Below are 15,018 nucleotides of genomic sequence, written 5' to 3'. Positions count from 1 at the left end.
AAAATCTTTTTCCAGTCCGAACATCACAGCCTCAAAAGCATCGGCACACTTCAGGATCAGCAGAGTATAGACAATCAGTGTTCAGACTCAGTAGCGCAGCATTTTTGCTGAACTAGGTTTATTTACATATATACACTCAGAGCATCGTAACTCAGCTCCTCCTTCTTCAGCATCAGACAGCAAAGAGAAAGGACAAAGGACAAAAGTCCTACATCGCGGAAACACAGTAATATGATCCTGTCTCCGTCACTTCCCACAATGTGGAATGAAAACATACACCGTCATGCGATAAAAACAATCCCATGACTGCAACATGGGAAATGAATCCTAACAAGGCTAACCAAACACTCTGCTTCCTATGGCATGGTAAACCACACATTGACTTAGCTCTGTAAAGGACAAGGCTAAGGAAGGTGGTGGAGGAGGAAAGCTGCTTCTGGGTCCTCTGCAGGGTAGGGTAGGGTAGGGTAGGGTAGGGTAGGGTAGGGTAGAGTAGAATAGAATAGAATAGAATAGAATAGAATAGAATAGAATAGAATAGAATAGAATTAGCAGGGGCAATCTAGCTCAACCCCCTGCAATACAAGAATCACAGCAAAATAATCCCTGACAGATGGACATCCAACTGCTCTGTAAAAACCTCCAGTTGAAGGATTTCACCACCTTCCGAGGGAGTCCCTTTCACCGTCAAACAGCTCTTGCCACCAGAAAGTTCTTCCTAAGGTTTAGCAGGAATCTCCTTGTCACTTGAACCCGTTGGTTTGGGTCCTACCCTCCAGGTCAGGAGAAAGCAAGCTTGCTCCATCTCCCAGTTGACGGCCCTTCAGATATTTGAAGACGGCTCTCACATCTCCTCTCTCCGTCTTCTCTTCTCTGTGTTTGTGCGATCCCTGTAAAGCCACAGTTTACTGTGTCGTGTGAACCCGGCCGCTGTCACTGTGGTTTGCAAAACCACTCTAGTGTGCTCATGGCGAAAGTGAGATGCGGTCCCACTCCGTTGCAGCTCCTGTTCCCAGGGAGCGCGCCAGAACAGTTCCCTTCCACCTTGTGCATGGTCTGCATGTTCTTTCCCCGGTCACACTCCTCCACACATGAAAAGGAGCATGGAAAAGCTGTGCTGCATGAAAATAAAATCGCAGAATGTGGCTTGGCGGCGGTTTAGTTTCTGTGGGCACTGGGTTGAGGTCTTTGTTTTTCATACCTGCCTTGCCAATGATGCATTTTCCTCTCAGGCCTGCGGCTTTGAACAAGATCCTCATCGAGTGGTTGCAGGGTGTTCACAAGGATGTGCCACTGCAGTCGATGGCCAAGCTCTAAGCAGGACCCGGGCAACAAACCTGGCTCAAGCGCTGGCGGTTGGCTTTGGGAAGAAGCCATCGCGGACTTGCTCTGGCCAGCTGTGGGTGCTTTCGGAAACAAAATGGATTTTCATGGTGGTGTGGAAAAAAATGTGTTACAGTGGTACCTTGGTTTTCAAACGTCTCCATTGCCAAACGTTTCAGTTTTCAAATGCCATAAACCCAGAAGTAAATGCTTTGGTTTTCAAACACTTTTCTGAAGTCAAACATGCCACCTGGCTTCCATATTGAGTTTTCTGTATTGAGTTTTCTGTTCTGAGGCTTCCGTATTGAGATTTCCTTTTTCGAAAGTTTCGGAACTCGAACGGTCTTCCGGAACGGATTACGTTCAAAAACCGAGGTACCACTATATAATGTCATTCATTCTTAACAACAGAAAATGGACTAACAATCATGTTTTAATAGCACAAAGCCCAAAACACCAGAAATAGCCCCTTCCCCACAAGTTTTCAGCTCATATTGATTCTGCTGAAAGTTCGTAAGTGAAAGAATGATTATATTTTTAAGAAAACTGTCCAAGATAATTCACCTGCCTTAAGAGTTTCGGGTCCAACACACCATGGTTTATTGGACTGAGAATAAGCACTTCCTCCTTCTCCTCCTTGAATCAAAGAATTGTAGAGTTGGAAGAGACCCAAAGAACTATCTAGTTCAATCCAGGCACCTGCCTGAAGAGGAGGCCTCCTAGTTTGTTGAAGTGCAGTTTCCCAAGGACATGCAAGTCGTCAGGAGCTTGTGGTTCTTAAGCACATCCTACAAAAATGGGGCGAGGGGGTCAAACCCTGGCCTGCAATTTGGGTAAGTCGGCAGCACTTAAACTACTGTTTAAGCATCAGAGGGAAACCAGCTTTGCAAACCCAGAATGGTGATTGTTGTAGTGCAGCAACATTTGCAAGGGCACAGCTTCTCCACCCCTCCTGTAAGATTTTGAAGATTTGGTTGCAATTGTGTAAGCCAATAATAATAATAATAATAATAATAATAATAATAATTTATTATTTGTACCCCGCCCATCTGGCTGGGTTTCCCCAGCCACTCTGGGCAGCTTCCACACAGACCACAAATATGTCATACATTAAAAACTTCCCTGAAACCCCCAAAGCCAGAGAATCTGTTCACGAAGATTTCCACCAAGTGAGGGTGAGGTTTCTGTGCCCTGCATCTGTGCCCCTTGGCCTTAACTAGGAAAATCAGGACAAATCGTGGAGACTAGGAGAGAGTATTATGCAAATTCTGGCTCAGAAGTTGGCGTCAGGATTCTAACACAGAGCTGTGCCTAACCGGAGGTCCCAGGAACTGAGTCTTGGGCCTTCCACGTTCCATGAAAAACATGTGCCTTACTGCTGAACAAAAAAAACCCAGCCCTGGCTTAAGCTTCTGCAGCTTCAGAGTGCCTTAGGAATCTCTTTACTGGGATAGTGAATTATTGGCTTACGTTGATTAGAGGAAAGGTCTTCCTCTCTGCTCCTTTGATTGCTGCAACAACTACTTGTAGAAAATCAGTAACTGGAATAAAAAAAGAAGTTTACAAACTGTGTTTCTTTTTTTAAAATTATTTTAGTACAATTTTCTTTATTACCATTTTCAAAAATCACATTCACGTTCAAATGTACATTTCCACCGTTAATATCCTTCTTTTAATAAAAACATTCAACAACTTCCCTTCCTTTAATTTCCCCGCCATCCCTGCATATTTATACATATCCATTTAAATAACTTTCTCGCCTTGTTCTTCAGGTTACAGACTCCGCTAACCCGGAAATAGTACCTTGGGTTAAGAACTTTGCTTCAGGGTGAGAACAGAAATCATGCGCCTCTTGTCTGAGGCAGATGGGGACAGGCAGGGTGTGAGGCCTGCCCCACAATTTCACACTGCGATTGAAAGGGACAGTCTGGGTGGCAGCGGGCAGCCTTCCCCATCCCTGAGTTTTCAGTTTAGAGAGGTCCTGCCTCGCCCTGCAGCCGGCCAAGGTGTTGGCAACCACTGAGCAGGGCAGAGGCGATGGAACCCAAATCATCAGTTGTGTTGCAAAATGCGGTGAGGCTGGCAGCTTCACCCCTTCCGACTCCAGAGCGCCCTGTTCACACATACGTGCTTGATTGGGAAAGCGAGGAGCTGCCTCCAGGGCCTTCGCACTTTCAGAGCACTAAAGGCCGAAGTTTGCTAGTTCCGGATGTCACATTGAACACAATGCTTTTTCAGGGAGGGTGAGCGAAGAGACATCAAAGGAGGCACATGTGTCAGTCGATCTCGCTCTTTATAGACAAAGCACCAGGCTTCGTTGCAAATTTAAAGTCCTGTATGACCACCCTGTTCAAAGCATTGACAGCCTTTGCTGCGAGCCTTCTCCATTTCCTTCCCTAAATGCCCTACTCCAAAGGAGAAGAGTAAAGATAAGCTACTCAGCATTAGACTGCAGGCAGGCAGAGAGTTTTAAAAAGCCCTCTCCTTTTAAATCACAGTTCTGTTTCTCATGAAAAAGGAATTGAAATAATACAGAGAGAGAAACTGCTCAGGAACTAATTCTCGCCGCCGCAACTCCCCACCTCCCAGCCCGGCTGCCAAAGCTATAAAGCGGTTGGTGGCAGGTTTATGCAGACTAAATCACGTTTGACAGAGCTGGTGGCCTTTTATTTTTATAGGATTACACACAAAACGGGGCGCCGTAAGGTGGGATTTATTTGGGAGGGTGTGAACGAAAGCGTTTGATACAGCAGTTAGCGGGATCCGTCTGTTGGTTTCTGCTTCCTTCACTGAGCAGCGAAGTGCTTGTCACAAGACAATGTTTACATTCCACAGTCAAGTGCTGTTGGGTTTTCTCACGGGAAGGGAGACTGGATGTGACGTACACTGGTTTCCTGTTTTTCACTGTTCTTTGCAGTTCAGTGTGATTCTCTCCGTGCTTTAGAGGAGAGAGGATGCCTTTCTCTGCTCCGGCAGAGGGAAAATGTTTTTCTGTAAATTACCAGCTTTGAAGTGTAAATAAAGTAATATAGAGCATGTTGGCACGTACTTTTCATCATTCCGCTGTGCACTGGACACTGCTTATCTCCAACATTTGGTTCCGGGCCCAGAAAAACGCAGTGTTTTGAGAATGGACTCCAGAAGTCGGGCTCCTGGCAAAGGAACAAAGGAGCAAAGAATTGGAGTGCCGGCAAAGGATCGGAATGCAGAGGGCCGGATCGGACGATATCTCTGCACGTCAAGATGATTTGATGAGGTATGTGCTACAGCTCCGGGCAGCCTGCCAGCTTCTAATTAATGGCTTTATGGCTGGACTTTGAACTTTTATAGCCGGTTTTGCCGTGGCACAGGCAAAAGGCTAGAAGGATAAATTTTTCCTATGCTGGGGGAAATCGAAAGTAAAGCAGCTGCAGCAGTGTCGCAGCATGAATTTAAGACAGCAGAGAGAACTTTCACTTTTGAACTTGCCTTTGGAATGAGGTTTTGCAGCAGTTGCAGATAAGCAAAGCAGTTAAGCAGAAAGGCACAGGTTCACAAAGCAGAGGCTGTTTTTGAATTTGCTTTTGGATTGAAGCAGCTGTACACAGACGCAGCATGTATAAAGCAGCCTGATTTAAAGCAGCAGAGATGATGCAGAAGGCTAATGCCAGAGTCATGATGGCTAGCTGCAGAAGGCTGGATGAGGCAAGTGGGGAATTTGATGCCAATCAGCCAAATGCTCAACTCAGAGTAGCCTGTGATACTGCCATGATTCAGAATGAAGCAGACCGCCAGGGTGATAGCTGCATGGGCAAGGGGGAGTCTTCACAGACGTCATCCCATAGTGCAGTGGAACCACCAGATGGCGCCAAAGCTTTGAAGGCAGTGAAATGCTACTCGTGTGGACGTCTAGGCCATATGAAGAGGGAATGTAGATATCCCAGGGCCAAGACAGAGCAGCGCAGCGAAAGCTCATCGCGTGGAAAAGGCCGAGGCAAAGGCAAAGGTCCGGTGTCCAGGACAACGCAGCACAAGGCAATGGTCTCACGCTTCACTCCAAAGGTTGCAGAGGTCCAGAAGACGTCTAGATCTTTCTTCGTTGTTGATTCAGCGGCGACCCACCACATGTGCAACGATAAGCGACTGTTCGTGTCTTTTACACCGCAGGAAGGTGCGATTCACCAGGCGGATGACCACACAATCCCCAGTAAAGGCTACGGAACTGTTGTTCTTCACAGTTTGGACTTATCGATACAGGATGTGCTTTATGTGCCAGATGCCAAGCATAATCTGCTCAGCGTTGGACAGCTGAATGAGCGGAAAATTGACGTTTCCTTTAAGAACAAAAGGTGCATCATCACAAAGAAAAATGATTATGTATTGCATGCTGAATATGTTGATCGTTTGTATGTTTTGTATTTTGATGATGTTGTGCAGGATGACACTTGTTGCATTGCAGGTTCTAACAAAAGTTTGCATGCAGAATGTATTCACGATTTTCATCGAAAATTTGGTCATTTGCATTTTGAGGCAGTATCTAAAATGCCTGCCTTGGTTGAAGGTATGACTATTAAACCCTGCAGGTACCACATGAAGTGCAAGGCATGCGCAGCAAACAAAGTAAAAATGGCTGCGAAAGGTAAGGTGTCTAGTAGGCAAGCTACAGAACCATACCAGGTTGTTCATGCTGATTTGGTTGGACCACTAGCGCCCTCTTTGGGTGGAAACAGGTACTTCATGGTTCTCATTGATGCATTTTCCAGGTATATTTATGTGTACAATCTCAAGCAGAAATCAGAGGCTTTTCCAAGGTTCAAGGAATTCTGTGCTTGGTTGGGAAATGTGCATGGAAAGAAGGTAAAGACTCTTTTCAGTGATCGCGGGGGAGAATTCACTTCTCAGCAGTTTGAAGCTTTTCTGACTGAGAAAGGAATTCAACACGATTTGTCTAGTCCTCGCTCGCCATGGCAGAATGGACTTGCGGAACGAGCAAATCAGACATTGCTTCAAGGGTTAAAAACCTTGCTGCATGATGCCAATCTTCCAGAGAGTTATTGGGCCGAAGCTCTCTCATGTTTCACTTACAGTTATAATCGCAGGTTATCTTCAGCGATTGGTTGTACCCCCTATGAGAAGATGTTTGGCAAGAAGCCATACATCAAACACATGAAAATTTTTGGTTCTGACATGTGGGTTCACTCACCACAAAGCTCCAAGTTAGACAAGCGTGGATTGCATGGTATCTTTCTAGGTTATCAGAAAGGGTCTTACAGAATAATGATGACTGACTCTAAGGAAATTAAGCTCACAAGAAGTGTTGAGTACAATGCCAAGTGGGGGGAGAATGTGGGAATTTTCCAATGTTATCCTGATGACAGTGATGAGACTGAGGATAGTCAAAAGCAACCACAACAACCCACACCCACTGATGAAGGTTCTGATTCTGAGTCTGAAACTGAATCGGGTGATTCAGAGGATTTCAAGAGTGCGAAAGCCTCTATGCGACCCTCTGAAAGCTCTGATCAAGAATTGGAGGAACCATTGTTCACAATAGGTCACTTTTCTCCTAAGAAGGAAGAGGAGAGTGTTGAAGACTTAAGGCTAATTCGCAGGTCACAGAGAGCAACAAAAGGCAGACCTCCAAAGAGATTTGCTGATGAGTTTGCCAAGATAGCAGTAACAGCTGTTAAAAGCTCCAAGAAGGTATTTGAACCTTCAAGTTTCCAAGAAATCCAGGATTTGAATTCAAAGGAAGCTGAGCCATGGTTAAATGCCATGAAGGCTGAGCTTGATTCCTTGGAAAGGAACAAAACATGGGACCTTGTTCCAGTAGTTCCAGGAATGAAACTGCTTGGAAGCAAATGGGTCTTCAAAGCGAAGACAGATCAAAATGGCAAGATAGTCAGACACAAAGCCAGATTGGTAGCCAGAGGTTTTGCACAGGTACCAGGTGAAGACTATCACGAGACCTACTCACCCACCGTGAGGTATGAGAGCATTAGGCTTATGCTCAAGCTAGCTGCAGAAGAGAATCTACACATTAGTCACCATGATGTGAATACAGCTTTTCTGTACGGATCTCTAGATGAATCACTTTATATGCTTCCACCTGATGGCGTACAGGTAAAACAGGGATTTGTTTGTGCTCTGAAGAAGTCCCTTTATGGTCTCAAACAAAGTGCACGGTGTTGGCACACAAAACTCACTGAAGTATTGTTTTCTCTAGGTTTTAAGCAAGGGAAAGCTGATCCATGCGTATTTGTCAAAGAGGAGGGGCAAAAGAAACTGTATTGTTTGTTTTATGTTGATGATCTTTTATTCTTTTGGAAGGATATCACAATGTACAATAATGCCCTAGCTCAATTGAAAGAGCACTTTGACATGAAAGATCTTGGTGAGGTAAACAACTACCTATCTCTGGAAATAGAGAGAGATCAAGATGGTAACATTCTAGTACACCAGTCACGTAAAATTGCTGATGTGTTAAGCAAACTAAACCTGATGGATGCTAACCCTGTAGACACACCGATGACAACAGGTTATCAGGTAGATGACACTGGAGAAGCATTTTCTGATACTACACTGTACAGAAGTGTGCTAGGCAAGCTAAACTTCATTGCCAGATGTTCAAGACCTGACATTGCTGTTAGCTGTAATTTGCTAAGCAGACAAGTCAACAATCCTACTGTTAAGGATTGGAAAGCTCTGAAACGCATAGCGCGGTATTTGAAAGGCACTATGCATTACAGACTGAGATTTAACAATCAGAAGTCTGGTGGTCTTGAGATATTTGCAGATGCAAGTTTTGGAAGTGACACTACAGACAGGAAAAGTACGTCTGGAGTTTGCTATAAGTACAATCAGGGTCTATTTGATTGGTCATGCAAGAAGCAAACAACAGTTAGCTTAAGTACTTGTGAAGCTGAACTGAATGCACTGTCTTATTCACTTAAGGATTGTGAATGGTTGTTACAATTGTGCATAGACATAAAAATTCCTGTCAAATGTCCAATCCAGGTTTACCAGGACAACAAAGCATGTTTGGCTTTGCTGAATTCTGAAGGTTGTAAGCAAAGCACGAAGCACTTGCAATTAAAGTTGCAACATGCTAGGGAACGTATTCAAAAGGGACTCGTAACGGTGTCCTATATGCCAGGTAATGAAATTCCTGCTGATGTATTGTCCAAGATTGTATCAAGGGATCAACACTGTACCTATGTGCAGAAGTTGGGTTTGTACTAATATTGTACGAACACGCTGCCCAGTGATGTTCACAGAAAGGGGGAGGATGTTGGTTTCTGCTTCCTTCACTGAGCAGCGAAGTGCTTGTCACAAGACAATGTTTACATTCCACAGTCAAGTGCTGTTGGGTTTTCTCACGGGAAGGGAGACTGGATGTGACGTACACTGGTTTCCTGTTTTTCACTGTTCTTTGCAGTTCAGTGTGATTCTCTCCGTGCTTTAGAGGAGAGAGGATGCCTTTCTCTGCTCCGGCAGAGGGAAAATGTTTTTCTGTAAATTACCAGCTTTGAAGTGTAAATAAAGTAATATAGAGCATGTTGGCACGTACTTTTCATCATTCCGCTGTGCACTGGACACTGCTTATCTCCAACACCGTCTTGGGGAATGAATTCAAATTGGCTCAGACCGAAGCACACAGCCTCCGAGGAGTGAGAAAGAAGCAGGAGACTTGGGGGGACGCGGGTGGCACTGTGGGTTAAACCACAGAGCCTAGGACTTGTCGGCGGTTCGAATCCCTGTGACGGGGTGAGCTCCCCATTGCTCAGTCCCTGCTCCTGCCAACCTGGCAGTTCAAAAGCACGTCAAAGTGCAAGTAGATAAATAGGTACCGCTCCAGTGGAAAGGTAAACGGCGTTTCCATGCGCTGCTCTGGTTTGCCAGAAGCGGCTTAGTCATGCTGGCCACATGACCTGGAAGCTGTCTGTGGACAAACGCCAGCTCCCTCAGCCTATAGAGCGAGATGAGCGCGCAACCCCAGAGTCGGTCACGACTGGACCTAATGGTCAGGGTTCCCTTTACCTTACCACATCACCCTCTCGCCTGCCTTTTCTCTGAACTTCCAGGAGGCAAGAAAGAACGGCCGCTTCATTGGGTTGGGGTTGGATTTCCGAGCAAGACAGTGAGGCCGTAAAGGGGAGGTGAAACTGAAGCAGAGAGTCCATTTGAGGCCAGTAATAGAGGGGCACGTCCATTTTTATGCTCGTGAAAACCTAGCAAGAAGCCCCTGAGTACATAAGAATGGCCTGCTGGGTGAGGCCAATGGTCCGTCTCGTCCTTTTCTCCCAGGGGAATCCCAGAAGCAGGATTTGAGCACAAAAGCCCTTTTCCCTCCTGTGGTTTCCAGCAACTGGTATTGAGAAGCATCGCTGCCTCCAACCGTGGAGGCAGAGCCTAGCCATCAAGGCTGGTAGTCACCGATAGCCCTCTTGTCCAGGAATTTCTCTGATCCTCTTTTAACACCATCCAAGTCGTCGGCTGTCACTGCCTCCTGTGGGAGGGAGTTCTGTAATAATGTTGTTGTTGTTTAGTCGTTTAGTCACGTCCGACTCTTCATGACCCCATGGACTAGAGCACGCCAGGCCCTCCTGTCTTCCACTGCCTCCCGCAGTGTGCATGTGCAGAAAAGAGAGTATTTCTACATGCAGCACACAGTTAAACTGTGGAACTCCCTGCTACAGGAAGCAACCTGTTGTTGTTTAGTTGTTGAGTCATGTCCAACTCTTCATGACCCCATGGACCAGGCACTCCTGTCTTCCCCTGCCTCCCACAGTTTGGTCAAACTCATGTTAGTAGCTTCCAGAACACTGTCCCACCATCTCGTCCTCCGTCGCCCCCTTCTCCTTGTGCCCTCCATCTTTCCCAACATCAGGGTCTTTTCCAGGGAGTCTTCTCTTCTCATGAGGTGGCCAAAGTCTTGGAGCCTCAGCTTCAGGATCTGTCCTTCCAGTGAGCACTCAGGGCTGATTTCCTTCAGAATGGAGAGGTTGGATCTTCTTGCAGTCCATGGGACTCTCAAGAGTCTCCTCCAACACCAGAATTCAAAAGCGTCAATTCTTCGGCGATCAGCTTTCTTTATGGTCCAGCTCTCAATAATAATAATAAATAATAAATTTTATTTATACCCCACCCTCCCCGGCCAGAGCCGGGCTCAGGGTGGCTAACAACAGTACAATTACAGTAAAAACATAATGGGGGGGGGGATCAATTTCAAATACAGAATAAAATGCAATTTAAAATGCAGCCTCATCAAAACCATAAGGGGAGGGAAACGAAAGGGTCAGACTGAGTCCAAACCAAAGGCTAGGTGGAACAGCTCTGTCTTGCAGGCCCTGTGGAAAGATGTCAAGTCCCGCAGGACCCTTGTCTCTTGGGACAGAGCGTTCCACCAAGTCGGGGCCAGTACTGAAAAGGCCCTGGCCCTCGTTGAGACTGATCTAAGCACCTTGCAACTTGGGACCTCCAAAGTGTTGTCATTTGTGGACCTTAAGGTAGTTTCATGTGCTGCATGAAGGACTTCCTTTTATTTGCCGTACCGTTTTGTGTGTGGATGTTCTGTGTGTATATATTCGCAGGGGTTATGGAAGTGTAGAATCACAGAATCGTAGCGCTGGAAGGGACCCCCAAGGTTCATCTATTCCAGCCCCCTGCAGAGCAGCAATCACAGCTATCCTGCCCTTGCCCTCTGCTTGCCCACTTTCACTGCCCTTGAATCCACCCCCTTCCCCACTTCAGCAGTTCTCCACCCCCCACCCCACCCCCACTTCTCTAGGTCACATTCCCTTCCGTCTCATGCTAGGCCTTGATAAAGAAGATAATTTGAGCTCATTTCCCCCTTTGTAAATCTGACATACAGCCATCGACTTCACTGAGGCTGTGGTTTTCAAATTTTATATCTGTGGGGATGTGATTGAAATAGATGACAGTCCTTCATAAAATTTGCCTTTTGTGCACTGGCCTGGGATAGCCATAAAAGAAAAAGGAAAAAAAACCGACTCTTTCATCTGATGTATCTCAAAAGGCCTCGTCTCCAACCGTTCCCTCCTCTATCTTTGTAGAGTTTAAATAAGATGAAGGGTAATAAATCTGAACTCAGTTCCTGGAAAAATGGAGCAATTTAATGAGCCTCGGAACCTGTTGTAACGTCATGCTGTATCATTGATTCAGCCCGGACTTTTCACAGAGGATAAGCCTGTCAATGGCTATTGGCCACAATTACTATGTCCAGTGAGCCTCTGAATACTGGGAATCTCAAGTGCAGAAAGTTGCAGTTGACCTCAGGTGTGGCCAGTATGAAAACAAAAGTGAGGTTCTGCACTTAAGCAGGAATAAACAGATGCTCAAATATAATATGGGCAACACCTGGAAAAGGTGAAAAGGACCTAGGGGTCTTGGTGGACCACAAGCTGAACATGAGTCAACAGTGTGATGCAGCAGCAAAAAAGGCTAATGCTATTCTGGACTGTATCAACAGAAGTATAGTGTCCGGATCTAGGGAAGTCACAGTTCTGTTCTGCCCTGGTCAGACCTGACCTGGAATACTGTGTCCGATTCTGAACACCACAGTTTAAGAAGGAGGGCGACCAAGATGATCAAGGGTCTGGAACCCAAGCCTGATGAGGAATGGTTGAAGGAACTGGGAATGTTTAGCCTGGAAAAGAGGAGACTGAGAGGAGATATGAGAGCCATCTTCAAATATCTCAAGGGCTGTCCTATGGAGGATGCAGCAAGCTTGTTTTCTCCTGCTCTGAAGGAGAGGGCACTTCAAAACCTGGTTAACTCCACTTTCCAGTGAGCCACCAGGGAATCTTCTGAGAGGCCATAAACATGGGATAAGACATCCCCAACGACTCTCTGGAAGCCATTTGGATCCAATAAGTGGCAGGGGCAGAATCGGTCCCACCTCCCATTTGAATCGGTCCCACCTCCCTGTGAAGGGGAAGGATCACACAGAAGTCCAGTTGCACCAGGAAGTGATCTGACCATGGCACTTGGTTTCACTGGAACTTAGTGTCAAATCACCCACATCCGTAGAGGTAAACAGGAGGTCTAAGACATGTCCATGGCTATGAGTCAGGCCAAACTTATTCAGGGACAGCCCCATGGTTGCCATGCTTTCTATGAAGTCCCAAGCAGCCCCATGTAAGGTTGTGTCGTCATGGATGTTAGGACCACCAAACTAGGTGTCTCCAGGAGAACATCTGCCATGACCTGAAGCAGCTCCGGCAGGGAATCCTTGGTGCAGCGGGGATTGGTACACCCAAAGGAATCCTGTACTGCCCCTATTGCCCAACTTCCAGAACTTGCACTCAGAAAACTGGGTCTCTCCCATAGGACACCTGGTGAAATCTAATGATTTCCTTTGTTACGGAAAAATCTAGGTGCGAGGCTGCTCAGTCACCCAGCTGGTCAGGTAGAGCCTGCGGGTCCCTGCGGAATAAAGGAAGGAGTCCAGCCACCAACTGGAGCAAAGAGCTGTAGACCAAAGTTTATTGTGCAACAGGTTCAAAGAGGAATTTTGAACCTCGTGGATGAGGTGACAAGGACTTTTAAAACTTTCTTATCCCAGCGTACAGTTCATTAAGCATCATCACTACATCATTGCTACCTCAGAAAAGGGGAGGGTTATACATGATTAACATAGGAGGAATGTATTGGGGCAACAGGCATTTACAGGATATGTATTGGGAAGTACATTCTAAGCACCTAATAAGGTAAAGGGACCCCTGACCATTAGGTCCAGTCGTGGCCAACTCTGAGGTTGCGGCGCTTATCTCACTTTACTGGCCGAGGGAGCAGTTGTACAGCTTCCGGGTCATGTGGCCAGCAGGACTAAGCCACTTCTGGTGAACCTGAGCAGCGCACGGAAATGCCGCTTACCTTCCCGCCAGAGCAGTACCTCTTTATCTACTTGCACTTTGAAGCACCTACTACAAAGGGACAATAGAACTTTGGTTTGCATAGTCTGCCACCTGGGCAAGTCCGGAGGAGTGCCTTTGCCCAGTGATTGACACCTATGAGTACCTTCCTGTGAGTACCTGACCTCCGGCTTGAGGGATTATGGCGGCGACCGAGTGGTTTCCAAGTCCTTGGCCAATGAAGCAAATTGGCGGTGGAATGAAGGAAACTGGCAAAGGAGTTGGTGGCGCTGTGGGTTAAAGCCTCAGCGCCTAGGACTTGCCGATCGAAAGGTCGGCGGTTCGAATCCCTGCGGCGGGGTGCGCTCCCGCTGCTCGGTCCCAGCACCTGCCAACCTAGCAGTTCGAAAGCACCTCCGGGTGCAAGTAGATAAATAGGGACCGCTTACCAGCGGGAAGGTAAACGGCGTTTCCGTGTGCGGCTCCGGCTCACCAGAGCAGCGATGTCACGCTGGCCACGTGACCCGGAAGTGTCTTCGGACAGCACTGGCCCCTGGCCTCTTGAGTGAGATGGGCGCACAACCCCAGAGTCTGTCAAGACTGGCCCGTACGGGCAGGGGTACCTTTACCTTTACCTTTAACTTCTCTGAGCTGTCAAGTCGAAAGGATACATTTATGCATAATATTTGGAACATTTAACAAATTTAAATATGTGCCCCCCTAATTTCTTTTTTTTAAAAATAATATTTTTAAAATTTTCCAGAATAAAAAGGAAAGATAGAAAGAAAAGAAAGAAAAGAAAAATATAGTTTACACTTAGTTTCAGTAACATCTTTCCCGGACTCCCCCCCCTCCCCCTCTTGTATTCCATTTCCCTTAAGTTGATTCCACAAATTCTTACCCCGAATTTTGAGCCTTGTTATAATTTTAAATAACCCATTTATTCCAAATTAATTAATTTATCTTATTTATCTTAGTTAACCATTTCTCCTTATATTTAATATACTTCCCTAAGGTCGACCCCATTTCCCTTCCACGAATTCCCCTATTTTCAAACAACAGACAAGAAAAAAAGAAAAGAAAGAAAAGATATGTAATTTTACAGCCTTTGGGTTCCAAATCTCCCCCCCCCCCCAATCCCCGGTTCCGATCCCCAAAGTTCATCCATTGTCTACTGCCAGCCCGGTGCATCCACGTCTATATCTCAGTTCCACTTTGCCGTCTTTTGATAGCTTTTAATTTCAGAAAGTCCAATCTCGGAGAAACTCTCAGAAAAGTTCATTCTTCTTCCATTCAGACCTCTATGTTTAAGAGTATAACTCAAATTCTGTTTCTTGATCCTTTTAAAGTCTGGATGTTCCAAATGCTCCAACTTCAAGTTTAGTCCAGCTCTTATTCCTCAGGTTGCTTTTTCCTGTTCTGCTGCAGAAACCTTCTAATTCAGAAACTTCTTGTTCTCCACAGAGGCTTTTGTTATTCAGGAACATAAACTTACGTCAAGTCCCTTCCTTTCTTCAATAGATAAATCCATTGTCTCCTTTAGTATAGAGACCTCTGTAGACAAAATAATGCTTCGTTTTTGCAGCTTTCCCAAGAGATAACAGATCCTGCGCAAATTCGTGGTATTTTTCCACTTGCTGCTACTGTTGCAATGTCCCATCCTCCCTCTAGAGGGAATATGGTAACTTAATTTCTTTCCAGATCAGACCCAAAAGTCAAATAACTTGTTGCCTTTATTTCCAGTAATTTATGTCCAAATTGTAACAAATCTAACCAGCAAAGCCATCGTAACAAAGTTCTCTTTTGTTTTCCTGCTTTGACAGCGACTTTGACAGCTGTC

The 15,018-nt window shown here is 46.0% G+C and overlaps 1 protein-coding gene and 1 long non-coding RNA gene across 3 annotated transcripts in view; one reads left to right on the top strand and one right to left on the bottom strand.

Moving 5' to 3' along the window:
- The window catches only part of EPHX2 (epoxide hydrolase 2), a 97,221-nt gene extending 94,331 nt beyond the window's left edge, over positions 1-2,890 (top strand). Inside the window, exon 19 of the mRNA XM_083733464.1 lies at positions 1,233-2,890. Coding sequence (XP_083589590.1) covers positions 1,233-1,317 — 85 coding nt within the window. The 3' untranslated portion in view covers positions 1,318-2,890. The remainder of the gene's footprint in view (positions 1-1,232) is intronic.
- Positions 1-13,462, bottom strand: part of LOC310842150 — a 237,583-nt gene extending 224,121 nt beyond the window's left edge. For both annotated transcript variants that reach the window (XR_014562932.1, XR_014562933.1), the window contains exon 1: positions 13,359-13,462. This is a non-coding gene — a long non-coding RNA (uncharacterized lncRNA). The remainder of the gene's footprint in view (positions 1-13,358) is intronic.
- Positions 13,463-15,018: the final 1,556 nt, after the last annotated feature.

The sequence above is a fragment of the Podarcis gaigeae genome (assembly GCF_964106915.1).
Source record: "Podarcis gaigeae genome assembly, chromosome: 3".
NCBI lineage: Eukaryota > Metazoa > Chordata > Lepidosauria > Squamata > Lacertidae > Podarcis > Podarcis gaigeae.
The sequence above is the reverse complement of the archived record's forward strand: the minus strand, read 5'-3'. Positions and strand labels throughout refer to the sequence as shown.